This window comes from Boeremia exigua (genome assembly GCF_020726555.1).
Source record: "Boeremia exigua strain MPI-SDFR-AT-0100 chromosome Unknown C7974scaffold_6, whole genome shotgun sequence".
NCBI lineage: Eukaryota > Fungi > Ascomycota > Dothideomycetes > Pleosporales > Didymellaceae > Boeremia > Boeremia exigua.
Window position 1 is genome coordinate 1,406,093 of NW_025763523.1, and position 18,293 is coordinate 1,424,385.

General features: G+C 55.5%; 4 protein-coding genes across 4 annotated transcripts; 3 read left to right on the plus strand and 1 right to left on the minus strand.

Annotated features, from left to right (window-relative positions):
- Nucleotides 1-2,074: 2,074 nt before the first annotated feature.
- Nucleotides 2,075-7,014, plus strand: C7974DRAFT_434018 (uncharacterized protein; the record flags this gene model as incomplete). The annotated part of the gene is made up of 4 exons (XM_046144963.1): nucleotides 2,075-2,151; nucleotides 2,335-2,776; nucleotides 2,836-6,655; nucleotides 6,704-7,014. The coding sequence occupies 4 exons, from the start codon at nucleotides 2,075-2,077 to the stop codon at nucleotides 7,012-7,014; spliced, it is 4,650 nt and encodes a 1,549-aa protein (XP_045997224.1).
- A 407-nt stretch (nucleotides 7,015-7,421) lies between these two features.
- Nucleotides 7,422-8,124, minus strand: C7974DRAFT_413251 (Spc24 subunit of Ndc80-domain-containing protein; the record flags this gene model as incomplete). The annotated part of the gene is made up of 3 exons (XM_046143719.1): nucleotides 7,422-7,596; nucleotides 7,652-8,043; nucleotides 8,098-8,124. 3 exons carry the CDS (start codon nucleotides 8,122-8,124, stop codon nucleotides 7,422-7,424), a joined length of 594 nt encoding a protein of 197 aa, XP_045997225.1.
- A 339-nt stretch (nucleotides 8,125-8,463) lies between these two features.
- C7974DRAFT_434019 (uncharacterized protein) lies at nucleotides 8,464-11,352 on the plus strand (the record flags this gene model as incomplete). The annotated part of the gene is made up of 6 exons (XM_046144964.1): nucleotides 8,464-8,482; nucleotides 8,535-8,647; nucleotides 8,701-8,961; nucleotides 9,863-10,009; nucleotides 10,088-10,602; nucleotides 10,653-11,352. 6 exons carry the CDS (start codon nucleotides 8,464-8,466, stop codon nucleotides 11,350-11,352), a joined length of 1,755 nt encoding a protein of 584 aa, XP_045997226.1.
- Nucleotides 11,353-13,930: 2,578 nt separating this feature from the next.
- C7974DRAFT_186743 (uncharacterized protein) lies at nucleotides 13,931-18,003 on the plus strand. Its single transcript, XM_046136497.1, has 2 exons — nucleotides 13,931-13,986; nucleotides 14,065-18,003. Exon 2 carries the CDS (start codon nucleotides 14,292-14,294, stop codon nucleotides 17,859-17,861), a length of 3,570 nt encoding a protein of 1,189 aa, XP_045997227.1. The 5' UTR covers nucleotides 13,931-13,986; nucleotides 14,065-14,291; the 3' UTR covers nucleotides 17,862-18,003.
- The last annotated feature ends 290 nt before the right edge of the window (nucleotides 18,004-18,293 follow it).

The window sequence follows — 18,293 nt, forward strand, 5'->3', positions numbered from 1 at the left end:
ACTATATTGAATTGCGAGGACATTTGTGAGGCTGAGTGTTGTAATTAAATTTGACAGCATAGTTACACCTGTGTATGATTGAAGACTGAAATTGAAGTCACCCACTTTCGAGCACATTGTTATCACATATGTTTGCCCTTTGACATCATAAGGCAATTCCAAAGGGCTTGCAAGAAACTGCCAAACCAACGCACACCGAAGTGACTACTCATGAGAACCTACATCTCAGCTGATGTACTTGGCTGTTTCTCAATATCTCCTCCCCCTGCCCAAGGATGAATGCACAGGCGGATAGCGGTATATGTAATCATCGCTATCGGCCCCATAGTAGTCACCGTACGAGCGGCCAGAAGATCGACGGCGGTGCCCACTGCGCAGAGTATCTCCATAATACGGGGGAGGACGTTTGGAATACCAAAATGACGGAGATTCGTCGTTGTCGGACTCAAAATCATCATCGAACGTCGAGCCCCACATTCCTGGCCGACCAGAATAGTCGGGAGATCTACGAAAGGTGTTGAAGGCCAATTCACGCGGCCCCATGCCGAAGGCAGAGAGACCCGGTGAGCCGTAAAATCCCCTATTGAATCGTCGGAAGAAATTACGGGTGTCGATATCCCTATTCAGCCTGTTGCGATTCTGGCGGCGGTTTTCATTTCCACTCGCGTAAGGATCTTCGCCTTGTTCATGACGGCAGCGATACATATTGGGTATCTCCTTGGGATGTAATCAGAGAAACCAACAAAGTATTGGCTTCCAATCAGCGCTCTCAGACCGAGGCGTCGCGGCTAGCAAGTGTTCAGCGTTTGTTACGGGCGAGGGCTTGACCCAAGCGGGAGCTCCGACACGAAAGGAAGTGCCCAGTGAACGCAAACGAAAGTGATGAGAGAAATTCAATGTATGAATATAGAGACTAACAGTCCAGCAAAAAGTGACGCCTGGGCGTATTAAATAGGGCATGCCTTCTCTTGTGTCGCCAACAGAACTTGCCGTTACACGCTGCGGTAAGCTGAAAACCCCCTCGACGCGTGACATGTGGCAACAACGCTGTGCTGACAATAAGGAGAGCGATTGGCGAACAAACTTGGTGAGCATGCGATACTGGCCGGTCGGGCTTGCCCGTGGTGCACCAGGTGCAACTTGCCGTTGACACAGCAAACAAGGCTGCGACTGACAAGCGACGGAGCAAACAAATTATCGCTGACGTTGCGTGCTTGGGCCAGCCATGCAAGAGCAACGTGCATTAAGAGAGGAACATAAGTTGGTTGTATGTAGTACCCAATGGTCAAATGAGAATGCTGGCAGCGATGATTGGAGGACAGCGACGCTCCTCACGGTGCGTTTGATCACGTGCAGGCGCTACATGGAATTAGGTACCACCCAGGTGGACACAGGCGGCAGGTTGCCACAACGCCACAAGCATTACCATTTGCGGACCCCAGGAACAAGAATCTGCAGTGACCTCATGGAGGGGTTTGGTAAGCATGGGTCAAGCAGGTGGCGAGATTGAGACGAGGCGAGCAAGAAACGCCTTGAGTGAATGCAAAGTGCGGTTCAGCAGCGTACAGTATTGGATTTAGGATGCTTCTTGTTGGAACGCTGCAGGGCGTCGTACTTCAGATGGCCCAGTGTAGGTAAGCGAACTCGAGGGTCATAGTTGCGCACACAAAAATACGGCGGGGGCCGCGAGAGGGCAGAACACAGCACCAAGGCCGACGGTGGCGTTCACCGACAGATCTATCAGAGAGTTGCGGCGCGTCAGACGCGTTGTTTGGCGTGCGAGGCTGGAGGGATCCTCAAAAATTAGTGTGGCAGTCACGTGGCGCTTTCTTTTCGGCTTGCCCAGGTCGCTGCAGCACAGGTATCCTCTCGTCTGTCGCCATCCTACGACTACCGCGCCATTCGCCTGTACCACTACTCGAGTGCCACTCTCCTCGCCCGCTCCGCCCGTCCCAGCTTGCAGCTTGACATCATTCTCGAATATTTGCACCTGCTCCAATCAGTTTGCCGCACTCCACTACCACAAAACTCAAGGTCGACACCATCGTACCTTCCACACCTCCCCGCTACCACAATGGCACCTGCTTCTTTCGCTTCAGCAGCTGCAGGCAGTAACGCCGGCTCCGCACGCACAGAATCGAGCGGCGACTGGTAAGTGCGCCTGTTCTGTATTTTGCACCGTGCCACCGCTCCGCGATCGTCGCTATGCGACTTGACGACATTGTCTCAAGTTGCCATGAATATTTCGGGACACCGCACGGGCGTCCACCGCTCCACCCGCTCCCACCTCGGCCAGCTTTGCATTTGCGTCACTGCATGCTAACGCCTGCACAGGGCTCGACGCACGAACGGTGCGACGCAAACATTCCGCCGGCCCTCACACGCGACCACGCCGTCTGGGTCTGCCCCCGTCTCCGTCTCTCGCGATGCTTCTGCCCCTGCACCTTCGACTGCGCCGTCGACAAGTTCTGGAGTGTACGTACCGCCACATGCGCAACCGGGGCGCAATGGAGGCTCTGTCGAAGGTCGCTATTCGCGAGATTCACTAGTGCAGCTCTTCCAGTCCCAGCGAGAATCCGACGACATCAAAGAAGACCTTTCGCATCTGTACATGGGTTCCTGGGAGCCCCACGCTACAAATGGTGCTTCGGGCGCATCTTGGGGGCGCAAGGACGACCACGGAAGGGAGGGCCAGAGCGGGGTTGACCAGTGCTGGGACAAGGACGGCAGCATACAGCCTCTGCACCTGTCAGAACTGTCCGAGGATGAACGAGAGGTACCGGCACCATCTTTGTCGCCTGCGATGCTGTCTGAACCATGCTTACCAATGACCAGGTCTTCTTATCTTCCGTCAATTCACCGCTCAAACCACCCACCCAGAATGCGAACAAGGACGGCTCCTCCAAGGAAGGCTTATCCTTGCGCAAGACCTCTATATCGCAAACCCCTGGAACACCATACGGCCTCTCATCGCCGACGGCCACCCGGCCTGGCAACCGTCGCCGCGACACGGGCGAGGCATATCCATTCCCTGCGTCACCTGCAGCCTCTCGATTTGCGCGCGAGGAGCCCAACACTGTCACCCCGCCAGCCTCCCTGATACGCCGTCGAACAGACTACAAGGAGCCTGCCATCGGCGAGGAAAGTGAGCAAGAGAAGGGTGCTGCTGAGAACGCTGGACCTTTTGCCAATCTGAAGCGCACTACGACCGCACCATTCAGTCCAGGCGGCTCTGCGCCATGGGCTGCCGCGCAAGGAGGTGGGTTCTCGGGTCCTATGGGTGCATTTGGAAGCTTTGGCATCTCCCAGCCCGAAAAGAAGCCTGGGTTAGGAAGTGTGAGAGGCGAAAGCAGGTTCAAGGGGCTGATGGGCAAGGCCAGTGTCGAAGATCTTGACAAGGCATCGAAAGAGAAGGCAGCGCTCGGTAATCTCGGCAGACACGAAGCAGAGTCTTCAAAGCCAAGTGCCTCCTGGATGGAGGTGCGTTCCAACCGTCCCATGAGCAGCGACACCGACCCCTACGTGGACGAAGACCGTCCCACTGGCTCGGCAGCGCTTCGAGGCGAGGACGTCAGCCCCCCTAGGCATGGTTTTGGTGGGTTTGGCACACCACACCGCCCTGAAGGACGGGACGATGGCGGTCTGGCTTCCTTTGGTATGACGACGGACAATACTGGTTTCCGTGACATGTTCGGCAACTTTAGCCAACAGACACCTCACCGGGGAGGAGAGCGAGGTAACGATCCTATGAGCCCTACAGACACGAACCCCTATCGGAGCCCTGATCAGAACCGCGAAGAACGAGAGGAAGATTCAGACGGATCAGACGTTCCAAATACGCATTACCCAGGTATGGGTAGTTTCCAAGTGGACCCAAATATGTCAGGCATGCACCACACATTTGGTGGGCTTGGGGGTCTTGGTCGAGTACCCGGCGCTTTTGAAGCCGGCGCTGGAGATCGAAGCCAGACCTCCAGTGTTGGTCCTGGGCGCGGATTCCCTACCCTACCAGGACTGGGAGGTTTACCTGGGTTGGGAGGCTCTTCAGCCTGGTCTGCTGGTCCACAAGCGATGGGCACTCCCTCTCGCGAGCGTCCATTCGGATTTGACAGTGCTTTTGGCAACGTTGGCGAAGTCCAATCACCATCGCTTGCTGGACTCGGAAATAGCTCATTGTTCGGGGCGTCGTCAGGGCTTGGGCATGGTTCTATTGGCCGTGCTAGTAAGTTGGGATCTCTTTTCCCAGCATCGATGCAAGAGCAAATGCGATCGAACGAACATCATGGTGACGACGGCTCTTCACACGGCGACCGCCAGCAAAGCATGACTGGAGCATTCGGCAGATTTGGTGCACAGGCTCCCAATCGCGACACTGACTCGCCGTTCCGTGCCAACCGCAATTTGTTCGACGATTTCTCAGGTGCAAGTGGCGATGACCATGGAGGTTTCGGCCAGACTCCCGGCGCTCAGTCTAACCTGGCGACTACTTCACTGTCCATGGCTGCACTTAACCAAACCAGGACGGCCCAACCTTCCACACCAGGTCTTGGTAGCCCTGCCTCCAGTCAGCCTCCTCAACCCCAACAGCGTACCATGGTAATGCCTGATCGCATGAGGTGGATTTATCGCGACCCGTCAGGTAACACACAGGGTCCATTCTCCGGTCTTGAGATGCACGATTGGTACAAGGCTGGATTTTTCTCCCCTGAACTACTGGTTAAGAAGCAAGAGGAGCCGGACTACGAACCACTTGCTCAACTCATTCGCCGCATTGGCAACTCCCGCGAACCATTCCTGGTCCCTCAGATCGGAATACCCCATGGACCAGCCGCATCCCAGCCAGGCAATACTTGGGCCGGCGGTGCTGGTACCGCACCAGGTGCCCAACCACCATTCGCGAACAGCTTCCCTAGCTTTGGCACCACTCTGACGGCGGAGCAACAGAATGCGCTGGAGCGAAGGAAGCAAGAGGAGCAGTATCTCATGGCCCGGCAGAAAGAGCATTTGGCAGCCCAGCAATCAGTCAATCTGAGGTCCGCGCAGCTGGGAGGCATCATACCAAACCAGCTTCAGCACCACTCTAGTGCTCATAGCTTGCAGAGCCAGCCAAGCTTTGGTAGCATCACATCACCTGGAGGTTATCAGCCATCTCCTACTCAAGGACCCGGCGCAGCAGGCTCTGCTCTTATGGAGAACGCATTTAGGCCCGGCATGGTCCCCGGGCTGGGTCCCATCGGCGCCGGCGTAGATATGATGGGTAACGATGAAGTATCTGGCCTCATGGACCGTCTCAATCTTGGGCGTGGAACACAGCCTGCATTTGGCACGGCACCTGGATCCTTCGCTCCGCAGCACCCAGAAGCCACCTCACACGCCCAGAATGTCGTCGCCATGCTCAATGACCGTGCACGATTGCAGCGTGAGCAGGCTGAACACGATGCTCTACAGAGGCTTGGGATGAACGATCAGCAGGCGGCCCAATCCTCTGCCGATCGCCTGCAACAGTTTAACGACTTGCGTGTGCAGACAGACATGGACCAATCACGCGTCGCTCCTCCGCCAGAAGGTGTTATCGGAAAGCCTTCTGCCCCGGCCACCCAGACGCAAGACCAACAGCTTGATCCCGAGACACCCGAGAATGGCGACACCCAGGAACAGGTAGCGGAACCAAGCGCTGAGATGCTAGCCAACGCTCAAGAGCCTCTTTCTCTCACAGAGCAGGTCCAAAAGGCGCAGTCTGCCAAGCATTCTCCCACACCTCAATCAGCTTGGAAAGCAGTCGAGCCTGCCATATACCCATTTCCGCCTCCACCTTCGCAGTCACCTCTTCCAGCACCAGCTGCGCAAAGGAAGGCTATCGTTCCCGGGGACTTGCATGCTGACTCTCGTGCTGCCACACCCTCAGCTGATACACCAAGTGCGTCCGTGGCGCCGTGGGCAAAAGAGCCTGCTGAAGCTTCCAGGGGCCCCTCTCTCAGAGAAATTCAAGAAGCAGAGGCCAAGAAAGCTGCCGAGCGCGAGGCTTCTGCTGCTGCTGCTCGCCGTGAAGCTTTCGAGAAAGAGCTTTTGGCCCAGGCACACTCTCCTGTCATTCAACCCGGCTTACCCTCGAGCTCTACGTGGGCTAGTGGTACTGGTGCCTCTCCATCGACCCCTGTTCCTGCTGTTGGTGCCTCCGCGTGGGCCAAGCCTGCTGCTGGTAAAGCTCCGGCCCAGCCCACTCCAGCATCTAAGAAGACGCTTTCGCAGATCCAGAAAGAGGAGGAAGCTCGCAAGAACCGTGCAGCGACTCAAGCAGCATCGGTAGTCAGCCCGCTTGGTGCCGCTACAGCAGTTGCCGCAGCAGGGAAGCGCTATGCCGAGTTGGCTAGCAAGCAGACCCCGGTTCTCCCTGCTGCTGCCATGGCTGCTGGTGCTAGTCCTTGGACCACCGTCGGGGCAAGTGGCAAAGTCAAGACGCCAGGCGGTCCTGCTAGTCCGGCGCCTGCTGTCGTTCGCACGACTAGCTCAAATGTTGTGCCATCCATCCTGAAGAAGCCGACTGTTGCACGCACTTCCACCCTCGCTGGCGCTTCAGGCAAAGCCAACGCTGAAGAAGAGTTCCGTAAATGGGCTGTGAACGAGCTTCGCTCTGACCTTAACAAGGGCATCAACGGTACGTTCGCTCAATACATTGATTGACTATGTGCTGACTTTCAAATAGCCGAGGACTTTGTCTCTTCGCTCCTGAGCTTTCCTGCCGACGCTGAACTCATCACCGAGTCTGTCCACTCCGCAAGCAACACTCTTGACTCTCGCCACTTTGCTGAAGAGTTCCTCCGTCGCCGCAAGCTCGCTGATAAGGGTATTATCGATGATCGCAGTACATCCAGTCCCGCCGAAAACAAGTCTGCAGGTGGCTGGTCTGAAGTTGCTAAAAAGGGAGGCGCAAATACCCAGCAACAGCAACAACAGCAGCAGCAGCCCGCTCTCGATTTCAAGGTCGTCCCGAGTAAGAAGAAGGGCAAGAGATAGATGTTCTCGCTTCAGGAGGACATGTAACTTGTAATGGAAAAGCTGTTTGCACCATATCGCATCGTCGCATGATGCTTGGTAGATGCAGTGTTGAGGGCCTGCGTTGACAATGTAGACAAAGAACGAAGCCACGCTTAGATTCTGTAATTAGTGGAACACAAGACGTTGTCGAGTGCACTCTGACTTTCGTGAGAAATGTCTTGTGGTTTTGCACATGTATGTCACCCTAGCAAACAACCCTCGCCGTGCAACTCAGCCGGAGAACAGGAAACGCATTCTGTAATAGAGAGGTCATTATATGCATTGTGAACTGTACATATCTCCAAACGCCCCCAAACAAAAGGTATCTTAAAACGATGACGAACACGCCGCAAATCCAAACCGCGCCCAGCTTGATGTTATGCCGATCACATTGTCCGCCAGAAGTAGTTTGTGTAGAAATGTCGCGAAAACTTGGGGTCGATGTTGACAACGTGCACGTCACCCTTTGTCGCATTCCGGATAACAGCCTTGTTATACTGGCCTGTTGTAGCGTCGGCTTCGACGTCGATACCGAGTGTGCGGTAAAGTTTCAGCTTCAAGCTAGAGAAAACGTTAGTGGTTGCTTTCAGCGGTTGCTATCAGCGACAAAACCTACATGGTGGCATCCTCGTTGTCCGCCTTTTCCCTCTCCCCGCCTTCAACGCCCTCGGCCTCTAGATCGGCAGCCACGCCCCCGAGCCTCTCGCGCTCCCGCTGTAATCTCTCACCCTCGATCTCGAGATCGGAGGCTTGCTTCGCAATCTTGAATTTTTCGGTGTCCAGCCTGAGAATCTCAGCTGCGTGGTTTGTGGGGTTGTGTTGCGACAGTGTGTGGTTGTGGTTTGCGCTGAGCGTCTGGTGGGTGCGCGAGAGTTGCGCTCTGGAGGCCTGGAGGGCCTGCAGGTGTTGCGATCGGAATTGTGAGAGTGTGGAAAGGCTGTCCGAGATGCGCAAGAGCGACGCGGTGTCGTTGGCGATCTTGAAGTGTGATGTGCACTGCGAAATGAGCTGGACGGGTGGGTTAGTCTGCTGCGTGCGGTGCTTTGCGCTTGGTGGACATACAGCGGCGGGATCTTCGTCGAGAAGCATTTTGACGGAGTTCAGTAGTTCGTCAAGGGATCTTCTACGTCGTTCGGTTCTGGGGCGTGCAAGTTGTAGTACGTCGTGAAATAGATGTTGGGCAGGTCGCGATGCAGTGATGGCGCTGGGTTCGGTTTCGGTTTGTTGTGACGGCCGTGCGTCCATGGCAACGGTACGACCGCGGCTGCAGCTGCCGCCACATCAGCAGAGCCACGAGCCACGAGCCACGAGCCGAGGGGTACGTCACCGATCGTTTTCACGCGACAACCCTAGCTGTACCTGTGCGCTGCCGCTGGTCTTTGTGCGCCGCTCACAGTACTTCTGTAACCTCAAATACCACTCTACACTATGTCACCATCGCTACCATGTAAGTGCCCGACGATATGAGCCTGCGTGGAACGCGCACTGACCCGCGACAGACGCTGCCGACGTCGAGTCGCCTCTGAAGCCCGACGAGCTTCAGGTGTTGCGCGCACAATACGAGAAAGAGGGCGAATACGTTGGTTTGCAGACAAAGTTTAACTATGCATGGGTACATACATCACTCGCTCATTCCATCTCAACCCACATGCTAATACCCCCCAGGGCCTGATCAAGTCCAACGAACGCGGCGAGCAGCAAGAAGGCGTGCGCCTCTTGTCCGACATCTTCCGTGGCTCGCGCGAACGCCGTCGCGAATGTCTCTACTACCTCGCCCTGGGCAACTACAAATTAGGCAACTATGCAGAGGCGAGAAGATATAACGAGCTGTTGCTGGAGCTGGAGCCGGCGAATCTGCAGGCAGGGAGCTTGAAGGGTCTCATTGACGAGAAGGTGGCAAAGGAGGGACTCGTTGGCGCTGCAATTGTAGGTGGTATCGCGGTTGCGGCGGGGCTGGTCGGCACTTTCTTGTTGAAGTCTGGACGGAGGAGGTGAGTCACCCGTAGGCGAAGCTCTGAATTGCAGGAAATGGATCGATACAGATGGATATGGACGGATAGGATTGGGGGTACACATGTGAGGCACTGAGCAGGCGTTGGTGGACTTGGATGTCATGGAGCTTGGACTGTCTAATTTGGCTACGACCGTATACCTATGATTGCAGAGCGTGTTTCTTTCGTACCCAGTTCAAGCAAAGAACTTCTCCATAATACACCACATCCGTCGTTCGGTTTCTGGCCCGACATTAGCTATGATTGCAGTTTGATCGAAGTACGTGGAAGAGCTGAAAAACACTCAACGATTGTTTCGGCAAACGAAGAGTCAATCTAGAACGACCAACACTTTGAATGACTCATATGGCTACATGGGAAGACGCAATCAGATACATTGCACATTCCATACTCCATGCCATTTCGAAAGTAGTGTTGCCTCCCACCCGGCACCGATTCGTTGGACCCTGCGCCAGCGATCGTCAAGACGTCACTCGGGTCTGAGCAGCAAGCAGTTGACCAGGAACCAGATTTAGTCCGCCAGTGTCGCATTTCCCCAATTTGTCCTTCACCTAGTATTCACCGTTATCCTTTCTCTCGACGCGTCCACTGAGTAGTCAACACAGCGCCTACTTTTGTTCGGCCATAGCAGGCCCGCCGGACATCTCAGCGCGAACCGCCGACCTACCTATCACCCGCGCACTCTCACGTCCTCCTGACATCTCCCCGTGAGTTCGCATAACTGCACGCCACGGTATTATTTGCTGATATGAAGACACGATAGCCCATCGGCTCCTCAGTCGCCTTGATCCCAAGACACCGCAGATATGGACCAGTCGGCGAACCAGAATGCGCCCGCACCTGCGGGGAGTCAGAGGCCCGGACACCGCGATATGATGTTCTGCCACGAGTGCGCCGATGAGTGGTATCGAGATGAGCGCGGCCTTACATGTCCAGAGTGTGGTTCGGACTTCACGGAAATTGTGAGTTGACTGCAGGGTCTTACTTCAGCTATACTGCTATGAGGCTGGACGTGATTGACACGCGCTTACACCATCCAGATCGAGGACGACAACGACCCGCGAGACAGCAATATGTTTGGCCATGACGGCGACCAAGACGACGACGAAATGTCCGATGTAGAGCACACCCCGCCACATCCAAATCCCCACCAAAGCCCTTTCGCAGACGACGACCCAGAGGAGGCAGACATCAGCAACTTCAATTTGGTGCGCATCGGACCAGGCAGATTCAATGTGCAGGCGACCATAACACGGTCCGTGTCCCCGCGCGGTTTGGGCGCTGGCGTTGCGCCTGGGTCAATCGGAGGCTTCATGTCCATGCTGAATGGCCTAACTCAAGCTGCTGTGCAGGGGCAACCACCTGCTCGGGGTCAATCTCAAGGACAAGGCGAAGGACTCTTCTCCGGTGCTGGCCAGTCAGCTTATCAAGAGTCACAGGGCGCAGGCCAGCCATCAGCTCACGCAGGACGCTTCACATACCATGGCGGGGCCCGGTTGGCACCACGAGGCGACGGGATGGGCATGCGCGTCGAGCCTGTTGATGATATCTCCAAGTAAGCCAGCGCGCGACCAGTCGGGAACATGACGTGCTAATGGACTACAGCGTCATGACTGGTCTAATGGCAGCACTTGGCGCTCAAAACATGCCACAGGGCGGCGATGGCAGCGGTCGTGGTGGCCCTGGCGGCGAGCATGTACCAGCACCATTCTTAAACCTCTTCCAATCGCTTGGTCTCATCCCTGGAGGAGGTCAGATGGGCGACTTCGTCTACTCGCAAGAAGGCCTCGATCGCATTGTATCTCAACTCATGGAACAGACAGCTACGAACAACGCTCCTCCACCAGCTACACAAGACGATATCGACGCTCTGCCCAAAAAACAGGTATCAGAAGACATGCTTGGCCCTGAGCACAAGGCCGAGTGCAGCATTTGTATTGACGAAGTAAACATCGGCGAAACGGTCACCGAGCTGCCCTGCAAGCACTGGTTCCACCACTCATGTGTGTCTGCATGGCTGATTGAACACGACACATGCCCACATTGCCGTAAAGGCATTACCAAACACCAAGAAGGTGGAGCAAGTGCCCAAGCGTCTGCATCAACCGCGCAAGCCTCTACTGGACCCCAGCCAACAGGTTCGCGGTCGATGCCTGGCGCCTTCGACGCGGCAGACCCATATGTTGTCCCGTCAGAGTCTGGATCTGCAGACAATCAGGCTACTGGTACATCAACAGCTACCGATGCAGCTCCAGGTGGGGTTAGCGAACGGGTACGCAGGGGTTGGTCTGATTCTCAGTCCTAAGACATCAATCACTCCAACCAGCTAACAACCCTCTCTAAATCATAGGCCGGCAGCGGCTACGAGAACGTCGTGAACAGCGTCATGAGCGACATCGCCAGCGTCGCCTCGAACGACATCAACGGCTTCTCGGCAGGATTGCCGCTACTTTCCCGGCGTCATCTCCAGAGATCATCTTGTCCTCCGATCGCCCCAACCTCCTGCTCCGAAGTCTTTTGCGGTCGTCTGACAGCAATACTTGGCCTGGTTCAGCGTACTGATACTCTCCTGCACGTGACGCATACGACTGGTTTTTTCTTGTTGACCTATTTCGATTGATCTGTAGATACTCCATGTCCCCTAAAACCATTGGACACAGCATGGCAACGGCGTTGCAATTGGGCATTCATTGGGCGGCCTTCTGTAAACATCATGAATCAACGTAAATGAGACATTCATGTCCCGTTAGCTATACTCCTAGGTTGATGCTCGTCGACATGGACGTGATTTGGAAACGTGACGTCGTGCCTCCGCTACGCAGACCCCGCGACGGCCTTCACCGCTGTCAGACGGCGGCGATCGCTCGGCTAGCATCTCGCCGACAATTTCTGTGTCTTCACATGTCAGCATGTCAGGAGGGGTCACCAGGACAACGTCAAAGTTTTTGTTGGTGCACGGCGGGCACAGACGCGATCGCCCTAGAACACGCTGTGAGGGAACCCGCTGCTTGCGTGCTTGCGTAAAGTGTGTGAAGCTTGGACTACCTAGCGTCCGACTGACAGCGCATCAAATCCGAATGCCATGAGCCCTGCAGATTAGCACCCGCAGCGGCGCATTGACTCGCCTCATCCACAGAACTTGCGCAGAGGAAGGAGTTGCGATACAACCCTGGACTTAATGTTTCGGATGACTTGGGGCAACCTCTCACGGCAGAAGTTGAGGCCGAGGGGGTCCCGGTCTTGAGACGCCGTTCCTGCAGCGCTGTTGGGCGACTTGCAGTCGTCCGGTCCTGTAACGCTGTGCGTGGCGCCACAACGACTGGCGCGTACCGCACATCTGCGTGTTGCGCGGTATCCGTGCTCAAGCTTGAGCTCCAACAGCTGTCCACGTCGTGTCAGCGCGCTGGCAAGAGGACACGACGTCGACGTGCCCCTCCAGTGACGATCTGTAGCTCGGACGACAGTCAATCGACACCAATTGCATCAGATATAGAGGGTTGTTCGTCTCGCCAGCCTGCGATTGTCGCTCTTCATTACTCGGTGATATTGCTTTGCTCTCACGCGACGTCCATGTGGTGGCACTACGTGCAGTGCTGTGATTGGGTAACCTAATTCGACCTCGCCCAGCAGGGTTGATGTGTAATGGACAAAATGGGGGCCGTCAACAGTTTCCTGGCTGACGGTGAGCAGCGAGCTCGACACCAGACTTGCCCATTGCCAACGAGGATGTGTGGTCTTCCAGCGACAGCAGGCGTCGACGATGGTGTTGCCATGGTCGCCCGCACGTCGAACCCTGTCGAGGCGGTAAGATGCAAGTGGAGCCGCGCCTCGGGCACGTCCCATCCTCCGCCCGGACAGCCCTCACAACGGGACATTGTGTGTTGTGCTTGCATGAACCGGCGCGTTGACTTTGCCCCATGTGAGGTGTGCAACGTGCAGAGCGTCTATCCAGCGCATCCTGACTGGGCAGCAACCATCCTTGGTGCTGCAGGCTGCATAGAGATACAAGCACGCTAAGATGCACGCGTTGTGCCCGTACATAAAGGCAACGCTGGAGGACCAAAGGCGCCCCCGTCCGCTTGACAGAATCGGTAAAATCTCTTCAGAGGAGGAGCAGGCTAGCAGGCTACTGGACCCCGTGCGATTGATAGCAAAACTGAATCATGCCTAGCTGGCGCTCGAGAGAAAGCTATGAGTGAGTGACCTTCCGTCATCCCGACTTTTTTTTCGTCTTCACCGCACCTTCGCATCACACGCCTCACCTGCCCTCACGCTTTGCTCTGGTAAGAGATAGCTCCCCGTCCGGCCACCTCTTGTCGACGCCAGAGTTTCACATCCTTGGCTCTTCTCAACAATCCTATTGTTGTGCATGTTCCTGCCCCTCACTCGCTTCACCGCCCATTGTTTACGGCGTAATAACAACCTACTGACGCCAGCCTCAGCGGAACGGCAAAAGAGCAGAAGCAGATCCTCGCCGATATAGAATCGGGATCTTCCAAGTTCGGTCGAAAGCTCCATTCAGCTCGACCTCCCCAGGCACACAGAAACCACAGTGGTCTGAGCCAAAGGAGCTCACAGGACACGATATCTGCTGCTGTCACGCCCGAGGAAGCAGCCGAGCAACCCGATCCAAGAGATCCAAAAGGACGGAAGTCGGCGAATTTAACCCGTCCCGGACTACCCAAGCGCACAAGCAGTATGCGTAGAGCCTACAACTATTTCTTTGGCAGCGCTGGCGCCGCGCCGACTTCACCCACCACCGCGGTCACCACAGCGGAAGCACATGCACCAGCGCCGAGCAAATCCCGGCCTACCACCGGTGACAATGGCATAGATACGCCGCCCGAGACGCCGAGGGGTGTCCCCGGCGCAGATGCAGGTAAGCAACTTCTCTTTCACCTCACCCCGCCTGCCCAATAACCTATCGTGCCAGGCTCGGGTCCGTTCTACCCGTTCTCTCTTACAGCAGCTCCGCTGCATGTCCCGGCCTCCTCGCTAATCCGCCGAGTTAACACAGGTGCCCAACCTCCCTCCCCCAATCCCAACGACTCGTACGAGGTGCAGCTAGAGGCTCTGAAAAAGCAGCTGGCTCACGCCGAAGCTCAGCTTGACGAAGCGCGAATCGTTGCGAACAAGCAGGACGAGCATGTCAAGACCCTCGAGGATGACCACAAAGAGCGAGAGAAGACCTTTGGGGAACGTGAGTCCACCTTGTTGCAAGACAAGAAGGACCTTGAGGAGCACATGGTCAGCGTTGTTGTACAGCAAGTTCGTGAAGCCAAAACCAAGGAGCGTAGCTCTGTTCGCGCCGAGTGTGAAAGTGAGTTTGAGAGCAAGTTGGCGTCTTCTACTGCCGAGCATGAGGCCCGTGTCACCGAGCTCCAGACTGAAATCGACGGCCTGAAGAGCGAGATTGAGAAGCTCAAGAGCACCATCGCAGACCTCGAGAGCAAGACCGGCGATTCAGCACCCAAGGCCGAGCTCGAATCCAAGGACAAGGAGATTCAGGATCTGACCGAAAAGAAGAGCACCACCGAGCAGTCGCTCGCTAAGGCTACCGCCGAGCTCGAGCAGCTTACTGCGGATAAGAAGAGCGCCGATGAGCTTCTCGCCAAGGTCAACGCTGAGCTCGAACAGCTTCGTGCCGACCAGGCCTCCCTCATTCCCCGCACCGACCTCGATGTTAAGGACGAAACCATTGCTGCCCTCACTGCGGAGAAGGAGGCTAGCAGCAAGAACGTTGAGCAGCTTCAGGGCGAAGTTGATTCGCTGAAGAAGCAGATCGAAGAATTCCAAGCCAACCACGCTGACGCCGACGAAAAGCTCAACGCTCAAACCGAGGCCCACAACAAGTTGTCTCAGGAGCACGAGGCCCGCGGCCTTAAGCTTTCGGAGCTCGAGTCTTTCCACGCTTCTGCATCTGAGGAGCACAGTGCTAAGATCTCCGAGTTAGAGAAGGCACTCGCTGGTGCAAAGGAGGAGCTATCGAGCCGTACTTCTGACTTGGAGGCGGCCCAGAAGGAACTCGCTAGCAAGTCCGAAGAAACCGACAAGGCCAGCAAGGAAGCTGCCGCTATTAGCGACTCGAGCAAGAGCGAAATTGAGACTCTCAAGAAGCAAATCAGCGACCTCGAAGAGAAACTTGCCGCTGCGGACGCGTCGAAGGGCGATGCTGACGAGTTGTCTACAAAGCTCTCGAAGTTGGAGGCTGACCTCAAGGAGGCACAGGACGCTCTTGCCACCAAGACATCCGAGCTGGAGAGCCAGATTGCCACTCTCACCACCGAAAAGAGCGGCGCTATTGAGGCTGCCGACAAGGCCAGGAGCAGCGTTGACACATTGACTGCCCAGATCACTGACTTGGAGAAATCTTTGAAGGATGCTCAAGAAGGCCTTGCCGCTAAAGAGGAGGAACTTTCGAATGCAAAGGCAACCGCTTCGAAGGCTTCCGAGACATCAGCTGCCCGCGTTGCTGAGCTTGAGGATGCCCTTGCTAAGGCCAAGAGCGATGCCGAGAGTGCTACCGGCTCCGCAGATACTCGTGTATCCGAGTTGGAGGGCTCTCTCAAGAAGGCCCAGGAAGATCTTGCTGCTAAGGAGCAGGAGCTCCAGAAGGCACAGGGCGACGCATCGGCGGCCTCTGAGACTTCTTCCAAGAAGGTTTCTGAGCTTGAGCAGTCGCTCAAGGGGGCACAGGATAGCCTTGCGGCAAAGGAGAAGGAAGTCGAGAGTGCTCGTGCCGACTCAGGCAGCGCTACCGAAGTCGCATCCGCCAAGATCGCTGATCTCGATAAGCTTCTGAAGGAAGCCCAGGCCAACCTGTCTCAGAAGGAGTCGGAGGTGAAGGCTGCACAAGAAGAAGCTACCAAGAGTGTTGAAAGCTCATCCTCGAAGATCAGTGAGCTTGAGAGCTCCCTGAAGAAAGCAGCCGACGATCTCGCTGCTAAGGATGCGGAGGTATCAGCCGCAAAGGCTGACGCACAGAAGACTTCTGAGTCGTCAGTGTCTCAGGTCCAGGAATTGGAGAAGAAGCTTGCTAGTGCCGTTGCGAACCTGGAAAGCGAGCAGGCAAAGAGCTCCGCCGCCCAGGCAGATGCGGACAAGCTGAAAGAGACTACTAGTGCTCAGGTTGCGGAACTTCAGAAAAGCCTCGAGGCTGCGAAGAAGGAAGCCGCTGATGCTACCGAGTCTGCCAAGGGTGAGACTTCTGGTCTGCAGAGCAAGGTCTCGGACCTGGAGTCGTCGCTGAAGAGCAAGGATGCCGAGCTTGCCAAGGCTGTCGATGCTAGTGACAGCGCAAAGACCGAGTCAACTGAACTGTCCAAGAAGATCTCAACTCTTGAGAAGGAACTGTCTGAAGCCCAGCAAGTCGCCAAGTCCTCCAGCAGCGAATCCTCCGAGAAGATTGCCTCTCTCGAGAAGGAGCTTGCTACTGTCAAGGCTTCCAGTGGTGAATTCTCCGAGAAAATTGCTTCTCTGGAGAAGGAGCTGGTTGCTGCTAAGCAACAAGCCGAGCAAGTCGAAAACCTTCAGGCCTCACTCAAGAGTAAGGATGAGGAGCTTTCTAAGGCGCAGGAAGCAGCCGAATCGTCTAGCACCAAGGCCAACGAACAGATTGCTTCTTTGCAGAAGGACCTTGCCTCCAAAGAAGAGGCTCTGAAGGACGTCGAGAAGCTTAATAGCCGCATCGCCGAATTGGAAGCTGCTCAACAGACTAGCATCTCCGCACAGGAAGAGAGCAAGGGCCAATTGACAGCTGCACAACAGGCTCAGGCCGACGCTGAGAAGGCGCTTGAGACAACAAAGATTTCCCTATCTTCGACCCAGGAGGAACTTACCACTCTTCAGAAGTCTAACGGCAGCCTTGAGACTGAGCTGCAGTCGGCTAAGGCGGACGCATTCAAGGCAGCTGAGCTACAGAGCCAACTCGACAAAGTTTCAGCTGAACACGATACTGCTTTGAAGGAGGCGGAATCTTCCCACGAGGCTACGAAGAAGGATCTTGCGAGTGCAAAGGCGGCTCACGACGATGCTGTCAAGAGTGCTACCGCTGCACAGGACGAGGCTAAGGCCAGCCTTTCTTCTGCTCAAGAAGAACTCAAGGCTGCCAAGTTGGCGCAAGAGAAGGCCGAGCAGTCACTGGCAGATGAGCACAGCGCTGCTACCGATAGCAAGGCCCGCGCCGACGCCCTGGCCAGTGACATTGCCGAGCACAAGGCTGTTGCCGAGAAGGCAGCATCTGAGAAGGCTACATTCGAGGAGCAAATCAAAGCAAACGATGCAAAGGTCGCTCAACTGGAATCTAGCATTGCATCTGTTACCAAGGAGAAGGCTGCAAACGACGCAAAGGTTTCAGAGCTCGAGGCTCAGCTTGCCGAGTCGCAAAAAGCGACCGAATCAGCAAAGGCCATTGAAGAGCTCAAGAAGGAGTCTGACTTGAAGGTCATTGAAGCCACCAAGGCCCTTGAACTGTCGCAACAGCAGACAAAGGAGGCCGAGGAGAAGGCAGCAGCCAGCACCAAGGCAGTTGACGAGGCCGTTGCTGCCCGCAAAGCTCAAGAAGATAAGTCCGCGCAGATCGAGGCTGAGCTCGCTACCCTGAAGGCTTCCAGTGAGGCTAGCACAACCGAGCAGGACACCCTGAAGAAAGAACTCGAAGAGTCGAAGAAGCGTGAGGAATCTCTCAAGACCCTCAACACCTCGGTCATGGAGAAGATCAAGGAGAAGGACGCCAAGATCGCGGAACTGACAGCTACGGTGGCCGAGAAGCCCAAGGAGAATGGTGTCAAGGCTGAGGCTACCGCCGAGGCTTAGACCTTGTTCGTCTTTGATGATTCCTGAAGGGAGACTGTACAGACTGCTGTTTTGTTTTCGCGTTGTGTGGCATTATACCCCGTCTGGTCTGCATCGTTGCGTGACTGAGCGTAAGATCGTGCTGGTCGGATGATTATCGATGGTAGACTAGCTTTGGGCCGTCTGTCTTGTTTTGTTATTTCTTTTTCTGCGCGCTTTGATGAAATTCCCTGTTTCGGTAATGACGAGACGGCTTGTCTGCATGATTGCATGATGATGATGTGGATGTGGATGTAGATAACGAATGTATCGCTACATACTTCAGTCCAAATTCTGTATTATAGTGATGTTTGATTCATCCACTGAATGGACTCCGAAGCGCCAAAGAATCAGTGTTCAGGAAGATTCTTCTATGCAGATGCACAGATTAGTTCAACGAGGGGAACGAAGTCT